The 11,323-nt window shown below is 58.5% G+C and overlaps 2 protein-coding genes across 3 annotated transcripts in view; one reads left to right on the top strand and one right to left on the bottom strand.

The window, feature by feature from the left end:
- Positions 1-914: 914 nt before the first annotated feature.
- Positions 915-3,379, top strand: FZD9 (frizzled class receptor 9). Its single transcript, XM_026516017.4, has one exon. It carries the CDS (start codon positions 915-917, stop codon positions 2,691-2,693), a length of 1,779 nt encoding a protein of 592 aa, XP_026371802.1. The 3' UTR covers positions 2,694-3,379.
- A 3,575-nt stretch (positions 3,380-6,954) lies between these two features.
- BAZ1B (bromodomain adjacent to zinc finger domain 1B) overlaps positions 6,955-11,323 on the bottom strand; it is a 63,898-nt gene continuing 59,529 nt past the window's right edge. Inside the window, exons 17-20 of one of the 2 annotated variants that reach the window (XM_026516016.4) lie at positions 10,777-10,922; positions 9,535-9,638; positions 8,849-9,217; positions 6,955-8,336 (exon numbers count right to left, since the gene is read on the bottom strand). In XM_026516016.4, coding sequence (XP_026371801.1) covers positions 8,860-9,217; positions 9,535-9,638; positions 10,777-10,922 — 608 coding nt within the window. In that variant the 3' untranslated portion in view covers positions 6,955-8,336; positions 8,849-8,859. Of the gene's footprint in view, positions 9,218-9,534; positions 9,639-10,776; positions 10,923-11,323 lie in introns of both variants that reach the window. The other variant, XM_057314882.1, reaches the window with a different exon arrangement.

Genomic DNA, 11,323 nt, shown 5'->3' with positions numbered 1-11,323 from the left:
CGCTGTACACCTGAAACTAATGTTAGATGTCAATGATACTTGTATTTAAAAAGCCGAGTCCTGGGGCACCTGGCTGGATCAATTGGTGGGGCCCGCAACTCTTGATCTGGGCGGTGGGAGTTCGAGACCCACCTTGAGATCACGTAAAAATAAAAAATATAAAAATCTTTCAAAATAAAGATAGATAGATAGATAGATAGATAGATAGATAGATAGATAGATAGATGATAGATAAAATGTCGGTTCTACAGGAAAGGAAACCGAGGTTGAGGGAGCATACAAAATCGCATACAACTGGTGAAGTCGCAGGCTGCACTTGAACTGGCACTGAGTAGGGGGCCGAGGCTTCTCAACGCCTCAGAAATGGAGGCCTCAGAAATGGTCTGCCGCCTGGGGTGAAGAGAGGCGACCCGGGATGAAGGGCAGGAGAAACTTCCGTCTCTCTTGTCGCGGGGAGAGTGGGGCAGCAGGGGAAGGGGAAGCACCGAGCGCGCGGGCCCCGGGCGCACCTGCACCCGGCACCGCCGGATCGTACCCACGCGGGTGCCGCGGTGCAACGGTGAGCCGCGGCGCCTTTAAAGCCCGGCGGGAGGGCGTGCCCGGCGCGCGGAGGGCCCGCCCCTGGGCGTATCCTCCCGGCGCCCCGCCCCGAGGTTTGTAGCGGCGGCCCCGGGAGGCGGCGCCCGCTCTGGCTCCGCGGCCGCTCGAGTGGCAGCGGTGTTGGCGGCTCGGCTGGCTCGGCGTCTCCTCTCCCTCGGGCGGCTTCCCAGCGCGCTGCCGGGGCGCCCGGACGCACGCGGGCGGCTCGGCGATGGCCCGCGCCCCGCGACGTGGCGGGCGGGCACGGGGGCGCCGGACGGCGCGGCCCCAGTGAGCCGGGGCCGCCCTCCAGCCCTCGGCCGGGGCCGCCCGGGATGGCCGTGCCGCCGCTCCGCCGCGCGCTGCTGCTGTGGCAGCTGCTGGCGGCGGGCGGCGCGGCGCTAGAGATCGGCCGTTTCGACCCGGAGCGAGGGCGCGGGCCGGCGCCCTGCCAGGCGGTGGAGATCCCCATGTGCCGCGGCATCGGCTACAACCTGACCCGCATGCCCAACCTGCTGGGCCACACGTCGCAGGGCGAGGCGGCCGCGGAGCTGGCCGAGTTCGCGCCGCTCGTGCAGTACGGCTGCCACAGCCACCTGCGCTTCTTCCTGTGCTCGCTGTACGCGCCCATGTGCACCGACCAGGTCTCGACGCCCATCCCTGCCTGCCGGCCCATGTGCGAACAGGCGCGCCTCCGCTGCGCGCCCATAATGGAGCAGTTCAACTTCGGCTGGCCGGACTCGCTGGACTGCGCCCGGCTGCCCACGCGCAACGACCCGCACGCGCTCTGCATGGAGGCGCCCGAGAACGCCACGGCCGGCCCCGCCGAGCCCCACAAGGGCCTGGGCATGCTGCCCGTGGCGCCCCGGCCCGCGCGGCCCCCCAGCGACCCCGCCTCGGGCCCGGGCGGCGTCGGCGGCACCTGCGAGAACCCGGAGAAGTTCCAGTACGTGGAGAAGAGCCGCTCGTGCGCGCCGCGCTGCGGGCCCGGCGTCGAGGTGTTCTGGTCGCGGCGCGACAAGGACTTCGCGCTTGTCTGGATGGCCGTGTGGTCGGCGCTGTGCTTCTTCTCCACGGCCTTCACCGTGCTCACCTTCCTGCTGGAGCCCCACCGCTTCCAGTACCCCGAGCGCCCCATCATCTTCCTGTCCATGTGCTACAACGTCTACTCACTGGCCTTCCTCATCCGCGCCGTGGCGGGCGCCCAGAGCGTGGCCTGCGACCAGGAGGCGGGCGCGCTCTACGTGATCCAGGAGGGGCTGGAGAACACGGGCTGCACCCTCGTCTTCCTGCTGCTCTACTACTTCGGCATGGCCAGCTCGCTGTGGTGGGTGGTGCTGACCCTCACCTGGTTCCTGGCAGCCGGCAAGAAGTGGGGCCACGAGGCCATCGAGGCCCATGGCAGCTACTTTCACATGGCGGCCTGGGGCCTACCCGCCCTCAAGACCATCGTCATCCTGACTTTGCGCAAGGTGGCCGGGGACGAGCTCACCGGGCTCTGCTACGTGGCCAGCATGGATGCGGCTGCGCTGACGGGCTTCGTGCTGGTGCCCCTCTCCTGCTACCTGGTGCTGGGCACCAGCTTCCTCCTGACCGGCTTCGTGGCCCTCTTCCACATCCGCAAGATCATGAAGACCGGCGGCACCAACACAGAGAAGCTGGAGAAGCTCATGGTCAAGATTGGGGTCTTCTCCATCCTCTACACGGTGCCTGCCACCTGCGTCATCGTGTGCTACGTCTATGAACGCCTCAACATGGACTTCTGGCGCCTTCGGGCAACAGAGCAGCCCTGCTCGGCAGCCACCATGCCCGGGGGCCGGAGGGACTGCTCGCTACCAGGGGGCTCGGTGCCCACCGTGGCTGTCTTTATGCTCAAAATCTTCATGTCGCTGGTGGTCGGCATCACCAGCGGAGTCTGGGTGTGGAGCTCCAAGACTTTCCAGACCTGGCAGAGCCTGTGCCACCGCAAGATGGCAGCTGGTCGGGCCCGGGCAAAGGCCTGCCGGGCTCCCGGGGGCTACGGCCGTGGCACGCACTGCCACTACAAGGCCCCCACCGTGGTCTTGCACATGACTAAGACGGACCCTTCTCTGGAGAACCCCACGCACCTCTAGGGACACAGGCCTGCGCGGGGCGGCTGTTGCCCCCTCCTGGCCCCCCCTCCGGAGGAGACAGCTGACTAGCAGCTGCCCAGCTGTCAAGGTCAGGCAAGTGAGTGCGAGGGGCCGAGGACCAGGGCGGGGAGACTCTCCTGCCACCCTAGATTGCCGGGACCCAGTGAGGCTCACTCCCCTGTGGCCTAGTGCAGGGGGTGGGCCTGGCCAGGTCCCCACGGGGACCTGGGAGAGCATGTGGCGAGGAGGAGGGGCAGAAGGGGGCGTGGTCCAGCAGGGAGTTTATTTAATGGTGTAATTTATTGTTGAGTTTCTCTGGAAGCTGTGACTGGAATAAACCCCCCGTGTGGCACCACTGAGTCCTCTGTGGGCCGGGAAGGGGAAGGTAGGAGGGTGAGGGCCCTGCGGGAGTCTCCGTGGTGGGCAGAGCTGGGTGGGTGCTGGCCTCATGCGCCAGGCCCCGTTCTGTGGCTCCCCAACCGGTCAGGAGGGCGTCCCTGTGGAGCACCTGTTTCTGCAGAAGTCCCCACGCACACGCGTGCGTGTGTGTGTGTGTGTGTGTGTGTTTTTCCCCTCTCGCCTGTCTTTGCTCCTTTGCCTGAATCCTGAGTTCCTGCTTCGCAAAGTGTGCCTGGGATGCCTGCCGGGCCACTCTGGGAATCCCCTGGGAGGACACCTGTGGCCTTGGGGACTCTAGCCTGCCGGGGGGGGGGGGGTGTTGTGGATAGGGCTGCTTTCTTCACTCTTGTGGGAAATTAGGGCATCCACCTGTCTCCAAGTTCCCCTCGGAGGCTCAGAACCTGGTCTCAGGTAGGCGTGTCCCACTGTCCCTTCCCCGGGGCCTGAGGGCTGAGGCTGCAGTGACTGTCCTCGTTGCCTGCCAGGATTGCTGGTGTGCACCTCACTCCCTGGGGTCCTAGTCAGGGCACCCCAGCCCCTCCCCTCATCTCTCTGGGTGGAGTGGAGATGGGGCCGGAGTGGTATGTGGGCATCTTGGCAGTGCAGACGGGAGATGGGGAGCCCTGGAGTCTAGTGGGCACTGGGCCCCCAGTTCCGAAGGCTGCGGAAAGATTTGAGGTGCAGAGAGCTGCTGTGAGAAATGGGGCAGGTGCAGGGGAGCGCGCATGGCTGCTCCAGGGCACATTGCACACTCGTGTGTCAGGGGACAGGAAAAGGTATGTGTCTATCTGTGTGCCGGGGAAGCCCAAGGCCGCAGGACCCTGCGCCATCTCGGCCCACTGTAAGGAGTGCGTGGCCATCCCACGGGGACCCCCATCAGCTTGGGGCGGAGGGGGGTCAGACCCCAGAGCCCCATCTTGGCGTCTGCTTTGGCCGCTGTGACTTCAGCCAGGTGAGGGTCTTCGTCACTGTCCCTGGGCGCATGAGACAGAGCCAGCACTCAGTGTCACTGCCAGGAGGCCCCAAGGGTCCAGGCTCACCTGCAAGGACGACTGCTTCCTGTCAGGAGTAGGGCTGAGTTCCCAAAGCCAGGGCTCTCAGGCTGGAGCTCTTCACCCTGCACCAACCACCAGTCTCAGCGGGGCAAGACAGACACCAACTGAAGATCAAACAGGCGGTGTCAAATTCCCATCGGGAGTTGAGGAGAGTTAAGGGCTGTCCCTCCCTGCAAGGACTGGCCCTGACCCCCAGGGGAACCCTGCAGCCTCGGCACCTGTGCTTATGCATTTCCTGCACAGCCCTTCCCCCACCACCCCATACCTAAAGACTTCCCCCTCACGGAGCACACAGGAAGGCCTCCGGCCTTTTTTAATCAGTGAAGCCAAGTGACCCTGACACCTTGGTGAGGGTCCTTGCCTGAGAGACAGATTACGCTCATTGAAGGTGACAGGGGCCCAGGTTGGAAGAGGGAGGGTGGTAATAGTGGCTGCATTGAGCTGGGCTTGCTGGCCGGGTCTGCGGGGAGCCAAGCTGAAGCTGCTGAGGACCTGCACCAGGGCAGGGGCGGCGGGAGCAAAAGGAGAGGATTCTGGAGACCAGGGAAGAGAAAGGCAGGTGACATGTGTATGGGCAGAGGGCGGAGGAGACGCTGAGCATCAGGACTGGCACAAGTCCACCGCTGTCCCTTGTCAGTCAGTGGCCAGGAGGGGTGGCACTCAGCTAGGTCCAGCCCAGCAGAAACAAGATTTGGGCTTCCAGAACAACAGGGAGGAGGGAAGGGACAGGTGGGCAGTGAGGGGCTCTGCCAGCCGCTTCTCAGCACTGGGGGACAGCAGAAAAAGTCCCAGACCCTGAAGGAGAAGGAAGAAGGAAACATCTATTAGAGAACTTTTATAGCGGCTTCCGTTTGATTCTTCTCCCCATTTTACAGACAGGGGAAGTGCGGAGAGCTTGGCTGGCTGGATATCACGCGGCCAGGCAGGCCGTCTGCGGCCTCCGGAGCCTCTGTGACTCCCACCACACCACGGATTCCATCCCAATGGCAGGTGTTTAGAACCTAGGGCGGTTTTGTCCAGAGAAACCCCTCCCACAGTGGGGCCTCCCCCGCCCTCAGCCCCCAAAAGGAAATTCCAGAACCCAGGGGAAGTGCCTCAGAAACCAACACCTGCTGGCCTGTGCACGGGGTGCCCCGGGCCCCTCCCAGCCACAGCCCTGGCAGCACAATCTGTGTGCACACGTCCTCAGGGCTATGCCCATCCAGCCGGCTGAGCTTGTGTGGCACGTCCTAGGTAAGGGGACTTAGCCCTGAGCTCGGTATTCGTTCCAAGGAAAACAGTTCAAAGTTCACAGGAGTCAGCAGCGGTGATCTTGACTGGGGTCAGACTGAGGAGGTCCCGGGGGGGTCAGTAGCTGCTCTCCCCACCTCTCAGCCGCACCCCAGTGTTAGGGGTCTGGCACGGGGAGCCATGGAATGCGTACACTCTCTTCCTGCCCGGCTTGAGTTTCTCAGTGTCCTGCTTGAGGATGCCCTGGCTCCCTGGCAATCCAGACCCCACCTCACTGCCACCCCTGACAAATTTCCACAGCCTCCCCAGAGACATGGTCTAAGAAGGCAGCACAGGCAGGATGAGGGGGAGAGGTCCGTTGAATCCCAGGAGAAGAGCCTCAGACCCCTGTCCTCAGGAAAGTTTTTTGGTTTGTTTGGTTTTTTTTAAGGATTATTTATTTATTTGACAGAGAGACAGCCAACAAGAGAGGGAACAGAAGCAGGGGGAGTGGGAGAGAAAGAAGCAGGCTCTCAGCAGAGGAGCCTGATGCGGGGCTCGATCCCAGAACGCCGGGATCACGCCCTGAGCTGAAGGCAGACTCTTAACGACTGAGCCACCCAGGCGCCCCAGGAGTCAGCCAAAGTCAGGTAGCTCCCCGAAGGTCACACCCTTGGCAGGGAGCAATGGGCTGATGGTTTAACAGGACCAGGATGCATGCCCTAGATGAGAAGACATGGCCCCACGGGCACCATCCTCAGGTACCCTGAGACCCACTGGGGAACGACTTCACAGAGGTGGCCGGGCCTGTGTCTGGCTGTGACTGCGTAGGAAATGCTCGAAGGTCACACAGCTCCCTTTCCCAGAGCCAGAGTGCTGGCCACCCTGGAGCTGACCTTGGGGCAGGCAGCCTCCCCCCCGCCCCAGGACTGAAACTCCCCCAGTGCTCGGGCCAGGCCTGGCTCCAGGCCCACACTCAGCAACGCCATAGAGCAGCTGGGGCAGAACCTGCACCCAGAGCTCCGGGTTCTCCTGATTTCTTCCCACTTTACTCACCGCCATCCTGGGTTCGGGTGGTCCAGGAGCTGGAGTTCCACCTCTTGGTAGATGGGACCACACAGTGGGCTCTGCAACACCTCTGAACTCGGTAAGCAGGCTGCCACCGGGCAGTGACCTACTCAGACCACTCTGACTTTAAAAACTCTCAGCATAAACACCAATGACGACGTAAGTAAGATTGGCTATGTGGTAGAATTGAAGCACAGGACATGGGAATTCATTGTTTTCACTCTTTGTGTTTAGGTTTGAAATTTTCCTTGAGGTGTTGTAAAAGTCAGGAGTTGCCCCAAAATTAACTCCTCAAGCACTATACAAATTCCCACAGTGAAGCCTTTGAGAGTTATTTTCCCTGAATTCCTAGAATTCTAATGAAAGTTGCGGGGGGCTAGGGACAAGGCCAGAAGAAGCTTTGAAGGTCACGCTTCAGAGGTCCTCTCGCTCCCGCAGAACTGCCTCCAAAAGTCAGCAGGACCAGCACTCGGGACTCTGCACGATCCACCCCCATCCCCAAGAGCACAAAGAAAGATTCACCAGAACTGTTTCTTCTTTATAAACACAAGTACATAATGTTTATTTGAAATTCCAATTTATTACAAGTTTACCCTTTAATGGGGCCCTTCCTCCTTAAAGACAATTAAAAAAAAACAACAACAACAACAAACAGTTCAGGTGTCACTGAAGTGGGAACACAAGATTCTCACTGTGAACAAGAACAGACTGGCTCTAGGGTAAGAGGCAGGGCACGGTGTTGGTGGCTGGGATTATGGAACTGGAGCGTCAGTGCGAAGCCCGAACCTGGGGGAGAAGGGACAGTAAACCTATCCAGCAGCCACTGGAGCAAATCCCCCCAGTCTCTGGGCCAGGCAGGCGGGGTGAGACACGGACCACACCTTGAAGTTCCGTATTAAGAGGCTTTATTCTCAAGTTCTAGGAGCTGTAATCCCCTCGGTGGACATGTTCTCCCTTAACTTAAATAGGTACAGAAGAGCTGAGGTGCTCACATTTTCTAAATTCAAAGCTGATAGAAAAGAAAATTAAACCCTGTTTTGCATTTTTATCAAAATCTGCCATAAAAGGGAAAGAAGACTACGAAGTTCTGCCTAACTAGAACTACTATTGCCAGACTCCTTGCAGAAGGGGCCGTCTGAGCCCCTCCTCCGCCCCCCGCCACCGCCCCTCACGCAACCCTACAAGACTCAGCTTCTCGGGGAGCTCCAAGGAGGGAGGAGGAGGGGGGGGCTGGAGATGGACGAGGCAGAAACGGCCACCAGGGCAGGCAGAGGGACATCCCCATCCCCGCCAGGTCCCACCGCTTGCCCTGCTGAGCCTCCAACCCCGCTTCTCTGAAGGCGAGAGGATGGGCTGGGGGAGGAGACGGGGCAAAGTAGAGCAAACACGTTATCATATAAACTGTACTGTACATGTGCCAAAGCAAGATGACAGAAATATTTTACAAGATGTTCTTTATACAATAGCACTGCTGAAACAAGCAACTTTTAATAACTAGAAAAGTCAATTTAAAAAAAATTAAACATTTAAATTCTTCCTGCTTTTCTTCTGCTCCCCTAAGAGCTTGTGTCTGGTATGTGGGTGGGCTGGGCTCCAACACCCCTCTGGCCAGATCCATCCAAGTAAAGGTTATATGCATGATTATAAGCAGGACTCCAGTCTCTAGTGAAGTGCCTTATGTTCTTTGTGGGTTTTTTAGGTTTTTTTTTTTTTTTTCAGTTTTTTTGTTTTTTATTTTGAAGGGGTGAGGTGGGACAGGAGGGGAGAGAGCTGTCACAAAGAAGGGGAGGGGTATTCAGGAATGGCTCCAGGACAAGTCCCTTTACTCTGCCAAGAGCAACTCAAAAGAGCACAAGTGTCTCATGATGCTGGTGAATACAGAATGCGGTATGGCACTCACTGCTACTGTCACCTGAGGGAGGGAGGGAGAGACAGAGGATGGGCTTCAAGAAACAAGACTGTGTGTAAATGGAGATTAAAAAATCAACACCGCCTCCCCAAATTGGCCTGATTACCCCTGATCCTTCCATGTAATACAGTAATCCCTCCCCTGGAGACCAGAGGCTTGGCACTGTCGTGGTGGCCAACACAGGAGGGGCCATAAGGAAAGAAGAAAGTTAAAGGATATGGGCCCACGAGAAAGCTGTACCCTTGGCCTCTCCCTGGAAACTCTCAGCAGGGCTAAGGCCGCCTACCGCCCACGGCATCTCTGGGCAGAGACCACCAGCCCAAGAGTAGGCTCTCCAAAGAGCTCTGCCTGCTTAGGGCCCTCTGGAGAGTTGGGCAAGGCAGCACAAGCTTGGGATGACGGGCATTTCTGGACTCCCTGTGATCTCCTCCCTTCCACATTCTTCTCCATCTCCCTCTCCTGCTCCCTCCCACCCTCCCCGGCTCTCTCCGTTCCCCCCACCTCGGCTCCCTTACCAGGGCCCTGCCTATTTCTTCTGCCTTCGTCCCCTGGACTGTCCAACGGGCTCTGACTCACTGTCCCCTTCATCTTCAGCAAGCCGATCGGAAAACTTCTTGCGTTTCCTGCGGACATATGGGTGGCCAGGAAGGTGTTTATGCAACAGAGCCACCAGACACTGTTCTGTCTTCACCATGCAGTTCAGCACATGGCTGCCTCGGCAGTTGTAAAGCTCCGCATTGGTAAACACTTGCTTCATGTCGGTAAGAAACTCCTGCACAGAGCGGTAGCTCCCACAGGAACATTTGTTCTCCATTGTCTGGAAGTCCATGGGGTGCGTGATGACATCATAATAATCCTCAGCCTCATCTCTGGTCACGGGCTCCCTGTGGAGAAGACCAAATGGAAATCTTGAGCACGGCCTCGAGGAGGAGACAGAAACCTTGTTCTCGGACCACCATTCCCAGAACGCCCACCCCTGCCGACATCAGCCAGCTGACAGGCAGAGAAGAGGTGTGTTCACCTTGGACTAAGTGCTGTCTCTACTGGTCTGGGAAGGAAGTCCCCCCACCCTCAGACATGTCCTAAAGGAAGGATCAGGGTCGTCCTAACCTCTGCTCGGCGCACCCCCCGCCAGCTGTCTGCAAGCTCTGAGCACCCACAAGGCCAGTCCTGCTCCCCTGTGCCTGAGAACACAGCCCACCTGAAGGGCCAGCTAAAGCGGTACTTCACAATCTTGTGGAGGATCTCTTCACACTTCTGCAACTCTAGGCTTTGCCTCCGGGAGCTCCGCTTGGTCTGAAGTACCTGGCACCAAAGAAAGAGACATGTTATTACAGGTCCAAGAGAAGAGTGGACAGAACAAGAAAAGGGGGAAAAAAAAAAAGAATTCCACCATTTTCTTGGAGTAGAGACAGTCAAAGTCATCTGACATTCAAGTCAGGGAGCGTGCTCAGCCAGGGGGCAGGCATCTTCCCATCAGCCCACTGGCCTCCTCCCTGGTGGACGCTGATCAAAGCAGCAGAGGGCAGGCAGCAGTTGCCCTGTTACAGCGGTCCTGCTACAGGTCGGCGAGAGAGGCCACTGTCACCAGCACACTGGTGAGAGCCGATGGACCTGGGATTACGTGCACACCGTGGAAGGATATAAACAAGCAACCGTGTAGACCCAGACGGGTTACGGGGACCACCGGCAGCCAATTCTGTGGGGTTGGGAGCTCTGAGGTAAGAAAAGCAAGAGGTACAATTCCTCTCCCAGGCCCTCCTGCCGCAAGCATGTGGGAGCTAAGTGGCTGAAGAGGAAAGGGTGGGCGTCCCCTCCAGGGAGCCATCGCTGCTGTGACTCACAGTGGCCAGAGCCCCAGACTTGAAGGGTTAGTTACGGCTGGGCCAGCAGAAGGATCTCGCAAATGCCCTCGAGCTCCCTAATGGCTTGCTTTATGCGCCCCCAACCCCAATTTGCTCTGCCAAAATCAGTACGTTTTCAAGAGCCTCTTATTGTTCTTTTAAAGCGCAAGTGAAATCTAAAGTAAAACCACTAAAATTACATTGGTTGAGGAGCAGAGGGGAGGGTAACGCCCCTCCCACAGCAACTGTGGGCAAAAGACCCAAGAGTGACTGAGGCGCCAACATTGCTGACATTCCCACAATGGAGACCCAGCCCCTCTGAGCCACTGGAGACACATGGATACTATTTTAAAATCCTTAACAAGTAACGGGCTGCCTATTAACTTGAGGAGACGAAGTTTGCAGGCTACAGCAGGGGAATGCCGGACATAGCTGCTCCTGGGGGGCCTGCGGCCTCTGTCTGCCCACAGGCCCACCCATCTGCTCCATCAGCCTCCGAAAGGAGGGGGGAGGGGCCCCCACCTGTTGCCTGATGGATTCCTAACGCTGGAGTGGGGGCTGAGAAACGACCGGTACAGGGAGGAGGGGAAATCACTCACCAGCTCTTCAACCTCCGCATCGTCCACAGGTGGCGCCTTCGGCCGAGACTTCCTGGCGGGATGCGGCTTCTTACCTGGCCGGCGTCCGGGCCTCGCTGCAGGGGGGATGACACCCTGCTTGCCCCGGACAGTCTTTCGAGGTCTCACTGAAATAGAAAATATGGATTCAGAGCTGAACAATGGAGGATGAAGGGAGCATGCCTATGGGATGGGGAGAGCATCTGGTCGAGCAGAACAACAGCTCCCTTTGGTCATTAAGGCGCTCTTGCTCTTTCTCTCCTGCCCTACCTGACAAGACACTTTAAAGGTAGAGAAGCAGATGAATGGATACCTTTCATCAACTGCCAAAGACCTTCTAAGAATCTCTTTGGAAAGCCAGTTCCTTCAGAACGGCTACTCTCTGTCCCCACTCTGTTCACAGCTACTCCCAGGAACGAGGCCTCTGAAGGAGTCAATGGCAAGCTGACTCACTCAGGAGGAGAGGCCGTTTGCTAACAGGTCTGCCTGGAATTCTCAAACCCCAAGCTTGGCCTCTGAGTGTGTGTCC

This window comes from Ursus arctos, unplaced genomic scaffold (assembly GCF_023065955.2).
Source record: "Ursus arctos isolate Adak ecotype North America unplaced genomic scaffold, UrsArc2.0 scaffold_2, whole genome shotgun sequence".
NCBI classification, from domain to species: Eukaryota; Metazoa; Chordata; class Mammalia; order Carnivora; family Ursidae; genus Ursus; species Ursus arctos.
This window is presented reverse-complemented; position numbering and strand designations above follow the sequence as displayed.